The 15,749-nt window shown below is 45.7% G+C and overlaps 1 protein-coding gene across 4 annotated transcripts in view; it reads right to left on the minus strand.

The window, feature by feature from the left end:
• Window positions 1-15,749, minus strand: part of LOC110500746 (TBC1 domain family member 14) — a 64,794-nt gene that overhangs the window by 27,178 nt on the left and 21,867 nt on the right. Inside the window, exon 1 of one of the 4 annotated variants that reach the window (XM_036958250.2) lies at window positions 8,302-8,547. The exons of 2 other annotated variants lie outside the window; for them this stretch is intronic. In XM_036958250.2, coding sequence (XP_036814145.2) covers window positions 8,302-8,409 — 108 coding nt within the window. In that variant the 5' untranslated portion in view covers window positions 8,410-8,547. Of the gene's footprint in view, window positions 1-8,238; window positions 8,548-15,749 lie in introns of those variants that run through there. One more of the 4 variants, XM_036958251.2, reaches the window with a different exon arrangement.

Consider the following 15,749-nt stretch of genomic DNA (forward strand, 5'->3'; position numbering starts at 1 on the left):
CAAACACACACACACACACACACACTTACCTCACACGTACAATGCAAATATCAGATTTCAGGAGAGAAACAGGTTTTATTTGCCAAGGTCCTACCTGTCAATTTGAGTCTCATATTCCTTTAGGAAAACTGCACGGACACCCAAAGGATATAGTCAAAAGATACAATGAAATATCAAGACAGACAAGTGGCTTTATTCACCCGACTGAACAACCAGGAAATACTCATTTAAATCTAACGTCTCCGTAGTTAGACGTGATGAGCTGAATCCTCAACGGGATGTGTTGACAGATCCATGGTCTGGTAAAACTATTTTATAAAACTAAAAACAGGGATGTGTTGACAGATCCATGGTCTGGTAAAACTATTTTATAAAACTAAAAACAGGGATGTGTTGACAGATCCATGGTCTGGTAAAACTATTTTATAAAACTAAAAACAGGGATGTGTTGACAGATCCATGGTCTGGTAAAACTATTTTATAAAACTAAAAACAGGGATGTGTTGACAGATCCATGGTCTGGTAAAACTATTTTATAAAACTAAAAACAGGGATGTGTTGACAGATCCATGGTCTGGTAAAACTATTTTATAAAACTAAAAACAGGGATGTGTTGACAGATCCATGGTCTGGTAAAACTATTTTATAAAACTAAAAACAGGGATGTGTTGACAGATCCATGGTCTGGTAAAACTATTTTATAAAACTAAAAAAAACATTTCCACTGAAGACTTATTTTATCGGTTGGTCCACTTTCTCACACACACACACACACACACACACACACACACACACACACACCCCTGGACCTTAGTGTCCCCTATCTAATGAGTGCGTCCCTCTGTGTGTCACAGAGCGGGGCGCGTGACGCCCTGGCCATTAGACCTCCGGCCACAGGAGCAGTTAAACAATGACAGAGAGTTGACTCACTCACAGGGGGGTGTGTGTGCGGCACAAAGAGGCCACAGCCTGAGTCAACAGAGAGATGGGCCTGTACTGTAAGATGTAGAGGCAGAGTGATCCGTGTGTGATGAAGGATCAGTACAGTGGCTGGTTGAGAGATGGGGCTGGGCCACATGGCCATAACATGTGATATCACCATATTGTTATTATGAGCAGTGCATGGTCCTGATGGGATCATTCATTCTAAGTAGTTTTACATGGGTTTTCTCCACTCCGACGGTTTTACACTCAAACAAACTAGGACAAAACTGACAGTTATTGATCATGTCTATTTATGTTGTCTGAAAAGGTCACGCTCAGGCCAGCTACTATTCTATGAATGCTTAATGAATAAGAAGCAACTGATTGTAGTATAAATATGTGTTTGTAGGAACAGTTCCCAAGGTCGGCGTAGTGTCGTTGTAAAGGGCCCTACTGGGCAATGTGCACATTGGGGTCATCTTAAAGGAGGAAGCCAGGCGTGAGGCACAACCTACTGCGATGGTTCCCCCTGTCACTGCCAACAAAGGAGGGCCACTGCACTGGGTAAATCAGGAAGTGAGATTCTCTGAGTGCTGTCTCCTATGTTGTAGAGAGAGAGACAGAGTGAGAGACAGAGAGAGCGCGAGACAGAGAGAGCGCGAGACAGAGAGAGCGCGAGACAGAGAGAGCGCGAGACAGAGAGAGCGCGAGACAGAGAGAGCGCGAGACAGAGAGAGCGCGAGACAGAGAGAGCGCGAGACAGAGAGAGCGCGAGACAGAGAGAGCGCGAGACAGAGAGAGCGCGAGACAGAGAGAGCGCGAGACAGAGAGAGCGCGAGACAGAGAGAGCGCGAGACAGAGAGCGATAGAGAGAGAGACAGAGAGAGAGAGGGAGAGCGATAGAGAGCGAGACAGAGAGAGACAGAGAGCGAGCGATAGAGAGAGAGAGCGATAGAGAGAGAGAGCGATAGAGAGAGAGAGCGATAGAGAGAGAGCGATAGAGAGAGAGCGATAGAGAGAGAGAGAGAGCGATAGAGAGAGAGAGCGATAGAGAGAGAGAGAGAGAGAGAGAGAGAGGGAGAGAGAGCGATAGAGAGAGAGTGATAGAGTGAGAGAAAGAGAGAGGGAGACAGAGAGCGATGGATAACAAAAGTGAGATGGATTGGTGGAGGAGGAAGAGGTCAGAGACACTATTGAGTGATGGAAACCCTGACTCCATGTGATGTATGATGGAGATATGTGAGCTGGTGATTCAGAGAGACAAGCCTGTGGCTGCAGACATGCTGGGCTAGGCAGGGCTGCTGCTCAGAGCACAGGGCTGAAAGAGACAGAGCTGTTACTACACAGTGGTGAGTCACTGATTGAAGCGAGAGAGAGAATAAAAAAATTGCACACACACAAAAAAAAAGTCAGTTATTAAGAACAAATTCTTATTTACAAGGATGACCTACACCGGCCAAACCCGGACGACGCACTCCCAATCACAGCCGGTTGTGAAACATCCTGGAATCGAACCGGGGTGTCTGTCGTGACGCCTCTAGCACTGTGAGGCCTCAGACCTCTGCGCCACTCGGGAGCCCCCACACTGGAGGATCAGAGCCACTACTCTCAAACTCTTTCCATGCTCACTTTCTCACCATTTCTCCCTCACTCGCCCCCCCCCCCCCAACCCCCACCCCCCCATCCCATCCGCTCAGTACTTTATGTAGCCTTATGTAAAGCATTATCACCCCACTGCAGAGACCCAGATTCAGCAGACAGTACTTAGAGCTTACTAAGCCAGAGTTGGCATACCATTCAGATTCTTCCAGGGCCTGTTTCCTTGCCACACACGCAGTACTTTCCCGTGCTGAAATGATGCTTTTACAGATACTGCATTACAACTATGGAACAACAGTTTAACTTAAACCAAACAGAGTCCAGAGCCGTATATAACCATATATCACACTGCTCTGGCTGAGTCCATGCTTGAGTCCTGTCAGCATATAGGTAAAGTGAACTAAAGGGGACTGTTGACAGACAGTACAATGTTCTAAAGACTGTAGTGAATGGGGGTGAGCAACCGGGGAGGAAGCCTTCCCAGCTAGCCAGGGGATGGGGGGGGGGTAAGCACTACTGACCGAAGGGGAGGTGGGGAGCAGAAATCTGGCACCTCTGCAACGACATTGCAGGTGCCTCAAGCAAGGTGAAAGGAAACACAGGCTGTCTGAGCGTGAGAGAGAAAACGAGAGAGGGAAGAGGAAAATGAGTGTGTGTGTTACATAAATGGTAAGGAATATTCTGCCCTACCACACAAAAAAGGTTCTCCCCTATTCTGCCCTACGACGCAAAAAAGGTTCTCCCCTATTCTGCGCTACCACACAAAAAAGGTTCTCCCCTATTCTGCGCTACCAAGCAAAAAAGGTTCTCCCCTATTCTGCCCTACCACGCAAAAAAGGTTCTCCCCTATTCTGCGCTACCACACAAAAAAGGTTCTCCCCTATTCTGCCCTACCACACAAAAAAGGTTCTCCCCTATTCTGCGCTACCAAGCAAAAAAGGTTCTCCCCTATTCTGCCCTACCACGCAAAAAAGGTTCTCCCCTATTCTGCCCTACCACGCAAAAAAGGTTCTCCCCTATTCTGCCCTACCACACAAAAAAGGTTCTCCCCTATTCTGCCCTACCACGCAAAAAAGGTTCTCCCCTATTCTGCCCTACCACACAAAAAAGGTTCTCCCCTATTCTGCCCTACCACGCAAAAAAGGTTCTCCCCTATTCTGCCCTACCACACAAAAAAGGTTCTCCCCTATTCTGCCCTACCACGCAAAAAAGGTTCTCCCCTATTCTGCCCTAGCACGCAAAAAAGGTTCTCCCCTATTCTGCCCTACCACACAAAAAAGGTCCACCCTATTCTGCCCTACCACGCAAAAAAGGTTCTCCCCTATTCTGCCCTACCACGCAAAAAAGGTTCTCCCCTATTCTGCCCTACCACACAAAAAAGGTTCTCCCCTATTCTGCCCTACCACGCAAAAAAGGTTCTCCCCTATTCTGCCCTACCACACAAAAAAGGTTCTCCCCTATTCTGCGCTACCACGCAAAAAAGGTTCTCCCCTATTCTGCCCTACCACGCAAAAAAGGTTCTCCCCTATTCTGCCCTACCACGCAAAAAAGGTTCTCCCCTATTCTGCCCTACCACACAAAAAAGGTTCTCCCCTATTCTGCCCTACCACGCAAAAAAGGTTCTCCCCTATTCTGCCCTACCACACAAGGTTCTCCCCTATTCTGCCCTACCACGCAAAAAAGGTTCTCCCCTATTCTGCCCTACCACACAAAAAAGGTTCTCCCCTATTCTGCCCTACCACGCAAAAAAGGTTCTCCCCTATTCTGCCCTACCACGCAAAAAAGGTTCTCCCCTATTCTGCCCTACCACACAAAAAAGGTTCTCCCCTATTCTGCCCTACCACGCAAAAAAGGTTCTCCCCTATTCTGCCCTACCACGCAAAAAAGGTTCTCCCCTATTCTGCCCTACCACACAAAAAAGGTTCTCCCCTATTCTGCCCTACCACGCAAAAAAGGTTCTCCCCTATTCTGCCCTACCACGCAAAAAAGGTTCTCCCCTATTCTGCGCTACCAAGCAAAAAAGGTTCTCCCCTATTCTGCCATACCACGCAAAAAATGTTCTCCCCTATTCTGCGCTACCAAGCAAAAAAGGTTCTCCCCTATTCTGCCCTACCACGCAAAAAAGGTTCTCCCCTATTCTGCCCTACCACGCAAAAAAGGTTCTCCCCTATTCTGCCCTACCACACAAAAAAGGTTCTCCCCTATTCTGCCCTACCACGCAAAAAAGGTTCTCCCCTATTCTGCCCTACCACGCAAAAAAGGTTCTCCCCTATTCTGCGCTACCACACAAAAAAGGTTCTCCCCTATTCTGCCCTACCACACAAAAAAGGTTCTCCCCTATTCTGCCCTACCACGCAAAAAAGGTTCTCCCCTATTCTGCCCTACCACACAAAAAAGGTTCTCCCCTATTCTGCCCTACCACGCAAAAAAGGTTCTCCCCTATTCTGCCCTACCACACAAAAAAGGTTCTCCCCTATTCTGCGCTACCACACAAAAAAGGTTCTCCCCTATTCTGCCCTACCACGCAAAAAAGGTTCTCCCCTATTCTGCGCTACCAAGCAAAAAAGGTTCTCCCCTATTCTGCGCTACCACGCAAAAAAGGTTCTCCCCTATTGTGCGCTACCACGCAAAAAAGGTTCTCCCTATTCTGCGTTACCACACAAAAAAGGTTATCCCCTATTCTGCCCTACCAAGCAAAAAAGGTTCTCCCCTATTCTGCCCTACCACACAAAAAAGGTTCTCCCCTATTCTGCCCTACCACGCAAAAAAGGTTCTCCCCTATTCTGCCCTACCACGCAAAAAAGGTTCTCCCCTATTCTGCGCTACCAAGCAAAAAAGGTTCTCCCCTATTCTGCGCTACCAAGCAAAAAATGTTCTCCCCTATTCTGCGCTACCACGCAAAAAAGGTTCTCCCCTATTCTGCGCTACCAAGCAAAAAAGGTTCTCCTCTATTCTGCCCTACCACACAAAAAAGGTTCTCCCCTATTCTGCCCTACCACGCAAAAAAGGTTCTCCCCTATTCTGCGCTACCAAGCAAAAAAGGTTCTCCCCTATTCTGCGCTACCAAGCAAAAAAGGTTCTCCCCTATTCTGCGCTACCAAGCAAAAAAGGTTCTCCCCTATTCTGCGCTACCACGCAAAAAAGGTTCTCCCCTATTTTGCCCTACCACACAAAAAAGGTTCTCCCCTATTCTGCCCTACCACGCAAAAAAGGTTCTCCCCTATTCTGCCCTACCACGCAAAAAAGGTTCTCCCCTATTCTGCCCTACCACGCAAAAAAGGTTCTCCCCTATTCTGCCCTACCACGCAAAAAAGGTTCTCCCCTATTCTGCCCTACCACGCAAAAAAGGTTCTCCCCTATTCTGCCCTACCACGCAAAAAAGGTTCTCCCCTATTCTGCCCTACCAAGCAAAAAAGGTTCTCCCCTATTCTGCCCTACCAAGCAAAAAAGGTTCTCCCCTATTCTGCCCTACCACACAAAAAGGGTTATCCCATTCTGCCCTACCACGCAAAAAGGGTTCTCCTATTCTGCCCTACCAAGCAAAAAGGGTTATCCCATTCTGCCCTACCACACAAAAAGGATTCTGCCTTTTATTTACTTTGGTTTCACAGTAACTTTATGCAGTTACTGCTAACATCACCCCCCATTCTCTCTAAAACATAGAGGGTTACCTGTCTCGAGGGAAACATGCATAGTTACGACAAGGCCAGTGTTTCATTAACTTACTCTCATTTCCTGGTGACGTAAGAGGTTCTCTTTGGGCCTGTCTGTCTGTCTGTCTGCCTGCCGCCGTTGGCACAGCGTTCTGATGGCAGGATACTTGTCCACATGATTAAACATGTATTTAATGGTCGCAAAAATTACAACTAATTTTCTACCAAATTAGCAGTTGGTGCCTTTTTTTTGCTTTGTAGGGCAGTACAGTCATGATAGCCTTGTAGGGCAGTACAGTCATGATAGCCTTGTAGGGCAGTACAGTCATGATTGCCTTGTAGGGCAGTACAGTCATGATAGCCAAGTGCTTCTGCTTCCTCACTAGTCACAGGCTGAGAGAGCCGTTTACTGCATGGCCTCGGATTAGTACCGTAGTAAACACATCTACCAAACAGACGGTTGGCGTCACACCCATCCCCTCACCCCCCCGACAGCGGAATCCTATTTCAGCGACCACAAACACATGGAACTAACAGCCTCTGTGTGAATTAGCCTTTCACCGCTACTGCTAGGATGTCATAACATTGACTTGGTGTTTGTTCGGCGTCGAGGCTGGTCACATAATCAAATAGTGAGATGGGCTTTAGTGCTTTTAGCGACTCCAGTGGCAACGGTATCCCAGGGTTACCTGTCTCGAGGGGAACATGCATAGTTACGACAAGGCCAGTGTTTCATTAACTTACTCTCATTTCCTGGTGATGTAAGAGGTTCTCTTACGGCCTGTCTGTCTGTCTGCCGCCGTTGGCACAGCGTTCTGATGGTTTTGGAGAGGACAAACAGGCTTATAGCAATAAGCACAGCGACAGTATAGGGTATAGTCTAGGGGTTACCTGTAGAAGCAATGCCTTACTGACATTAAAATGGCCACTAAAAGAGGCTGATAAAATTGTATTGTAATAGTCTACTGCTAGACAGGGCAGACTGACAACAAAATGGAAGAAATTCGTTTTTTTTTCTATGAACCATGTGAAGACCACTAGCAAGGGGGCCAATACCACTGCAGAGCATAGCTCCTTCCAATCCACTACTTTTAATGGAGTTGAACATACGCTCGTCTAGTGCACAGCCAGGAAATGTTTGGAAAGTCCATTTCCAGCACTGGGTCAGGACCGAGCACTCCACATCTCATTCCTTCTCTCCCACAATATACATATATGAGTGAGTGAGTGAGTGAGTGAGAACAAACACCAGACACTTCCACAGGGAAAACATTAGGGCTCGGAACTGCCAGGGACCTCACGATACGATATTATCATGATACTTAGGTGCCGATACGATACGTATTGCGATTCTATATGTATTGCAATTCGATACTGTGATTTTTTTTGCGATTCAAATGTTACAAACATATTGCTCACCATATGTCTGCGTCAGTCATGGAAATAAAAGTGCTGAAAACAAAATTGTCTTCCTATTTAAAAAGAAGAGGAGAACAAACTATGAAGGAAGAACACTGGAGTTTGTTCAGGTGCAGCCAACTAGGGCAAAAATATTAATATATTGTCAAAACGATATGATATATTGTCAAAAATAATATCCTGATATTTAACTGTACTCACCCCCCCATCATTAGTAGAAAGCATGAGTCTACCGCAAAACAACACCTTTACCGGGAAAACAGCAGCCTGTTGTGTTTCATAGACAGCTCGTATAACAACAGATACACTATACACTAACGGACCAATCTAATACAAGTACATCGGTCATCATAAGCTGGCAAAATACCTTTAAAAATAAAAAAAATTCACACACACACTTCACCTCAGAGAGATGAGCTGAAAGAGGATGATGTGTAAAAGCTAAGCCCTTGCTGTCCTCTACCTCCCGCTGTCTCGCCATCATTCCATCTCTTTCTACTCATTTTTCCTTCTGTCAGACAGGGGGAGACAGGGGGAGAGAGAAAGAGAGAGGAGAGACTGTAGACTGCTGTGCTCGCCCCCTCATCGCGTCGAGCTGACAAACACACAGACAAAACACACACACACACACACGCTCACTCACCATGAACGCTACAGTTTCCGTACAGACACCCAGAACAACCAAGAGGGTTTAAACTCCACAAACCGTCATGGCTGCTCCCGTTGGCCCAGCTACAGCCCACACAGAGGACAAAGTGGTCAGGGTGACAGCGGGCCTGTCGATAGGACACACCCCCTGCTGGAGGTGATGCATGATACCGCCTCCTCTCCCTCTGTCACTCAGTCCCTCTCTCTCTCTCTTGCTCGCTCTCCCCCCTCTCAGCGTGCAGACGCAACACTGAGGCACTGAATCAGTGAGGAACCTAGAGGATCAGTGTGTGTGTGTGTGTGTGTGTGTGTGTGTGTGTGTGTGTGTGAGTGAGAGTGTCTGCAGCGCCTCGCTCTATTAGTCGCTGCGCTGAAAAAGGAGCCAGCCACTTTAATCAACCCCAGAGTGATGAATACTGCATCCATGTCTCATCCACTCGGCACTCTGACAGCGATGCCTTGGGGTCAGCTTTTTATTCTCTCCCTACATTTCCCTCCCCGTCTCGCTGAATTATAGCCTGCTTCGCCTTGAAGACGGTGACGTCAGCGAGTCTTTGTTCTTCCGTGTCCAGCAACTCTGTTTAGCCTCAGAGGGGGAGGGCCTAAGCTAACGGGGAACAGGGATTGGTTGACTTCCAGGTGATTGACGGGTAAGTACCGGTGGGACAAGGGGGGTTATGAAACAACTACATTTCCTGCAGGCAACGGGGGGGGGGGGGGGGGGGGGCTCGATAATTGAATTCCGTCCGAGCACTCTCAAAGGGCTAAAAGTTATTGATGAAAGAAAAATGGCTTATAGTGTTATGGTGAAATAAAAGCAGGAGAAATACAGCAGCAAACTAAGAAAACACAGACTCATTGCCCACAGGACATTGGCCACACCCCCTGCCATCAGCCAGCGGTTGCCATGGCGAGACAATAGTGTCCAGACAGGTGCTGAAAATCTAGCCTTGCCATCCGAGCCCAGGCACCAGGGATAGGGTTACCACCGGAGGTGAAAATGCTTTATGCTAGACCAGGTTAACAGTGGAGGGGATAGGTGTTGTAGCCCGTCCAGGTTAGAAAAACGACACTGTCCACACTGGAAGGATAAAATGGCCTCTTTAAATCGGAGGACCCTGGGTAATGCTTTCACGTCAAGGTTCACACTATCACTGTAGTCGGATACAACGATGGAACATGTATGATGGTTATAGGCAGGTTATATATATATATATATATATATATATATATACACACACACACACACACACACACACACACACACACAAACATACATACACACACACCCAGTCAAAATTGGACACAAAGGGTTTTTCTTTATTTTTACTATTTTCTACATTGTAGAATAATCCTGAATACATCAATACTATGAAATAACACATCATGTAGTAACCAAAAAAAAGTTAAATAATTCTAAATATATTTTATATTTGAGATTCATCTGTAAATTAAGTAGACACCATTTTCCTTGATGACAGCTTTGCACACTCTTGGCATTCTCTCAACCAGCTTCACCTGGAATGCTTTTTGATGTGCTAAACACTTGTTGGCTACTTTTCCTTCACTCTGTGGTACAACCCATCCCAAACCACCTCAATTGGGTTGAGGTCATCTGATGCAGTACTCCATCACTCTCCTTGGTCAAATAGCCCTTACAGAGACTGGAGTTGTGTTGGGTGATTGTCCTGATAAAAAACAAATGAGTGGGATAAAGCGCAAACCAGGTGGGATGGCATATCACTGCAGAATGCTGGTTAAGTGTGACTTGAATTATAAATAGATTTACCGAAAGTGTCACTAGCAAAGCACCCCCACACCATCTCCTCCATGCTTCACAGCAGGAACTACACATGCGGAGATCATCCGTTTACCAAACCTGTGTCTCACAAAGACACGGCTGTTGGAACCAAAAATCTCAAATTTGGACTCATCCAACCAAAGGACAGATTTCAACCCGTCTAATTATCCATTGCTTGTGCTTCTTGGCCCTAGCAAGTCTCTTCTCATTATTGGTGTCCTTTAGTAGTGGTTTCTTTGCAGCAATTTGACCATAAAGGCCTGATTTCACACAGTCTCACCTGAACAGTTGATGTTGAGATGCATCTGTTACTTGAACTCTGTGAAGCATTTATTTGGCCTGCAATCTGAGGCTGGTAACTAATGAACTTATCCTCTGCAGCAGAGGTAACTCTGTGTCATCCTTTCCTGTGGCAGTCCTCATGAGAACCAGTTTCATCATAGTGCTTGATGGTGTTTGCGACTGCATTTGTTAATTAAAATGCATTCCAGGTGACTCCCTCATGAAGCTGGTTGAGAGAATGCCAAGAGTGTGCAATGCTGTCAAGGCAAAGGGTGAATACTTTGACGAATCTCAAATCTCAAATATATTTTTAATTTGTTTAATAGTTTTTGATAACTACATGATTGAAAGTTTTGATGTCTTCACTGTTATTCCACAATGGAGAAAATAGTAAAATAGAAATCCTTGAATGAGTAGGTGTCCAAACTTTTGACTGGTACTGTGTGTATGTACAGTTGAAGTCGGAAGTTTCATACACCTTAGCCAAATACTTTTTTGTTTACATACCCTACATTACTCATCTCATATGTATATACTGTACTCGATACCATCTACTGCATCTTGCCTATGCCGTTCTGTACCATCACTCATTCATATATCTTTATGTACATATTCTTTATCCCTTTACACTTGTGTGTATAAGGTAGTAGTTTTGGAATTGTTAGGTTAGGTTACTCGTTAGTTATTACTGCATTGTCGGAACTAGAAGCACAAGCATTTCGCTACACTCGCATTAACGTCTGCTAACCATGTGTATGTGACAAATAAATTTGATTTGATTTTTAATTCCTGAGCTTTAATCCTAGTAAAACATCCCTGTCTTAGGTCAGTTAGGATCACCACTTTATTTTAAGAATGTGAAATATCAGAATAATAGTAAATAGAATGACTTATTTCAGCTTGTATTTCTTTCATCACATTTCCAGTGGGTCAGAATTTTACATACACACAATTAGTATTTGGTAGCATTGCCTTTAAATTGTTTAACATGGGTCAAACGTTTCGGGTAGCCTTCCACAAGCTTCCCAAAATAAGTTGGGCGAAATTTGACCAATTCCTCCTGACAGAGCTGGTGTAACGGAGTCCGGTTTGTAGGCCTCCTTGCTAGCACATGCTTTTTCAGTCTGCCCACAAATGTTCTACAAGATTGAGGTCAGGGCTTTGTGATGGCCACTCCAATACCTTGACTTTGTTGTCCTTAAGCCATTTTGCCACAACTGTGGAAGTATGCTTGGGGTCATTGTCCATTTGGAAGACCCATTTGTGACCAAGCTTTAACTTCCTGACTGATGTCTTGAGATGTTCCTTCAATATATCCACATAATTTTACTTCCTCATGATGCCATTTATTTTGTGAAGTGCACCAGTCCCCCCTGCAGCAAAGCACCTCCACAACATGATGCTGCCACGACCGTGCTTCACGGTTGGGATGGTGTTCTTCGGCTTGCAAACCTCCCCCTTTTTCCTCCAAACATAACGATGGTCATTATGGCCAAACGGTTCTATTTTTGTTTCCTCAGACCAGAGGACATTTCTCCAGAAAGTACTATCTTTGTCCCCATGTGCAGTTGCAAACCGTAGTCTGGCTTTTTTATGGTGGTTTTGGAGCAGTGGCCTCTTCCTTGCTCAGGGGCCTTTCAGGTTATGTCGATATAAGACTCGTTTTACTGCAGTCAAATATCTGACTCCTCAGTCCAGAGCACCTGCTGACATTTTTGTGCACAGTTGAGTCGCTTGGCCTTGTTTCCACATCGGAGGTATGGCCTTTAGACCGCAAGTCTTCCATGAAGGCCACTTCTGACCAGTAGATGGGTGTTTCAGGGTCCCACTGTTTTCTGACAATTCTGAGCTGATGGCACTGCTGGACATGTTCCGATTGCGAAGGGAAGTAAACATGATGTGTCTTTCATCTGCTGCAGGAAGTTTCCTTAGCCACGGCGTCAACGGTCCTCAACGTTGCCCGTTTCTCTGTGCTTCTTCAAAAAAAGAGCTTGGACATCTGGAAACCCCTGTATACCTTACTGATGCAGTATAACTCCCTTGTGTCTTATTGATGGGCTTAGTCTTGCCATGGTGTAGGACTTTTGACAGTAAACTGGTCTTCAGCAACCTCACCTTGTTAGCCGAGTTTGGCTGTTCCTCACAGTGTTATTCCCCCTACACAGCTGTTTCAGTTAATGATTGTGTTTCAACCTACATATTGAATTGATGATCATTAGCACCTGTTTGGTATAATGGTTTAATCATACACTGGACTATATGCCTACCACATCCCTGACTTTGTGCGAGTGTACCTACAAGAATGAATGCTGTTTTGAAGGCAAAGGGTGGTCACACCAAATATGGATTTGATTTAGATGCTTCTTCTGTTCACTCACTTTGTATTTTTGTTAATGGATAAAACTTGAATATTAACATGTCGATTTTTTGAAAGCATTCTTACTTTATAGCATTTTTTCACACCTGCCTAAAACTCTTGCAAGGTACTGTATATAAATAAATAAATAAACAAACATAGGCCCTTTAGCAGATGCTTTTATCCAAAGCGACTTACAGTCAGTCGTACATTTTAAAAATGGGTGGTCATGGGAATTGAACCCATTATCATGGTGTTGCAAGCACCATACCTCTGTAGCTCAGTTGGTAGGGCAAGTGGGTACAAGGGCAGACATGGGTCATTTCAGGCCCCACTGCCTATAGTCAAGCGGTGTTCCTGAAGGGCTTCTAAATCCAAGCTAACAATCAACCCTAGCAGCAGCAGGTAAAGTTAAGCGAGAGGATGAAGAGGCCCTGAAAAGACACCATTTCAATCCTTCTAGCGATATAGAGTGAAGCTACTGCTCGTCCAGTTGTAGTCAGACATAATGTCAGGGCTCGGAGGAAGTACAGGCCTTTTTGTTAGGCTTGCTAGCATGGATTAAATTTGCTATAATTTTACATCTCGGCCTCCTTGGTGTTCTTTCCTTTTTATGGGTTCAGTGAGAGTACCTATGTAATTGTACAACAGGAAGTCGGTGGCACCTTAATTGGGGAGAACGGGCTCGTGGTAATGACTGGAGCGGAATCAGTGGAATGGTATCAAATACATCAAACACATGGTTTCAATGTGTTTGATGCCGTTCCATTCCAGACATTATTATGAGCCGTCCTCCCCTCAGCAGCCTCCACTGAATTGTACAGATATTTGTTCTTCCATACACCAGACACCATTCATAGTAGCCTGAGAACAGACCCGCATACTGTTGTTCTAAGTAAAGGCCTACCACAGGTATGTCAACACCGTGAGGGGGATGTCCTTAGACACAGCGCAGGTAACAGACCCGCATACTGTTGTTCTAAGTAAAGGCCTACCACAGGTATGTCAACACCGTGAGGGGGATGTCCTTAGACACAGAGCAGGTAACAGACCCGCATACTGCCGTTCTAAGTAAAGGCCTACCACAGGTATGTCAACACCGTGAGGGGGATGTCCTTAGACACAGAGCAGGTAACAGACCCGCACACTTTTGTTCTAAGTAAAGGCCTACCACAGGTATGTCAACACCGTGAGGGGGATGTCCTTAGACACAGAGCAGGTAACAGACCCGCACACTTTTGTTCTAAGTAAAGGCCTACCACAGGTATGTCAACACCGTGAGGGGGATGTCCTTAGACACAGAGCAGGTAACAGACCCGCACACTTTTGTTCTAAGTAAAGGCCTACCACAGGTATGTCAACACCGTGAGGGGGATGTCCTTAGACACAGAGCAGGTAACAGACCCGCATACTGTTGTTCTAAGTAAAGGCCTACCACAGGTATGTCAACACCGTGAGGGGGATGTCCTTAGACACAGAGCAGGTAACAGACCCGCATACTTTTGTTCTAAGTAAAGGCCTACCACAGGTATGTCAACACCGTGAGGGGGATGTCCTTAGACACAGAGCAGGTAACAGACACGCATACTGCCGTTCTAAGTAAAGTAAATATTTCAGTGTTTGATCTAAGCAATCCGACGCTTGATTGACTTCATGATATTTATGGGTCTAAAACGCATGAATGCATTTAGCTCAATATAACTTTACCACTTGACCTTTGAACCACAGCTGTGAAGATGTGACATCACTTTAGTACACTAACACTGTGTGTGAGTTTGTGTGTGAGTGTGAGACACAGGGGAACAGGATGCGAGTCCAGCTGTAAACAGAGACCAACTTCCCCCCTGACCAGTCCAAAGCGTCACCCGGGGGGGGGGGGGGGCACACTGCCCTCCAGGACATCGACAGCACCTGGTGTCACAAGAAAGCCAAGAAGCTCGACCTCGGCCACCCGGGCCACCATCTGCTCACGCCGCTACCATCTGGAAGGCGGAAATAGTACAGGTGTATAAAAGCTGGGACTGAGAGAGACTGAGAAAGAGCTTCTATCTCCAGGCCATCAGACTGTTAAACAGCCATCACTGGCCGGTCTCCACCCAGTACCCTGCCCAGAAACTTAGAGGCTGCTACCCTATGAGTCATTGAACATGTTGAATCATGTTTACATACTGTTTCACCCACTTTATGTGTAGGGTGTTCACTCACTGCTCTAGAATGTAGTGAAATACTGGTCAATTCAAGAGGGTGATAATAAATTAATGTCTAGACCTATTTTTGTTTTGCCTATGCCATTATGAATCACATTCAACTAATCATTAGATTGTACTCAACAATATTATAACATGAATATGTTAACAGTGTTGATTAAATAACAATGATATATAAATATACATACATACATACTGCTCAAAAAAATAAAGGGAACACTAAAATAACATCCTAAATCTGAATGAATGAAATATTCTTATTAAATACTTTTTTCTTTACATAGTTGAATGTGCTGACAACAAAATCACACAAAAATTATCAATGGAAATCAAATTCATCAACATGGAGGTCTGGATTTGGAGTCACACTCAAAATTAAAGTGGAAAACCACACTACAGGCTGATCCAACTTTGATGTAATGTCCTTAAAACAAGTCAAAATGAGGCTCAGTAGTGTGTGTGGCCTCCCTACAACGCCTGGGCATGCTCCTGATGAGGTGGCGGATGGTCTCCTGAGGGATCTCCTCACAGACCTGGACTAAAGCATCTGCCAACTCCTGGACAGTCTGTGGTGCAACGTGGCGTTGGTGGATGGAGCGAGACATGATGTCCCAGAGGTGCTCAATTGGATTCAGGTCTGGGGAACGGGCGGGCCAGTCCATAGCATCAATGCCTTCCTCTTGCAGGAACTGCTGTAACACTCCAGCCACATGAGGTCTAGCATTGTCTTGCATTAGGAGGAACCCAGGGCCAACCACACTAGCATATGGTCTCACAAGGGGTCTGAGGATCTCATCTCGGTACCTAATGGCAGTCAGGCTACCTCTGGCGAGCACATGGAGGGCTGTGCGGCCCCCCAA

The sequence above is a fragment of the Oncorhynchus mykiss genome, chromosome 21 (assembly GCF_057628025.1).
Source record: "Oncorhynchus mykiss isolate SJ-2025 chromosome 21, ASM5762802v1, whole genome shotgun sequence".
NCBI classification, from domain to species: domain Eukaryota; kingdom Metazoa; phylum Chordata; class Actinopteri; order Salmoniformes; family Salmonidae; genus Oncorhynchus; species Oncorhynchus mykiss.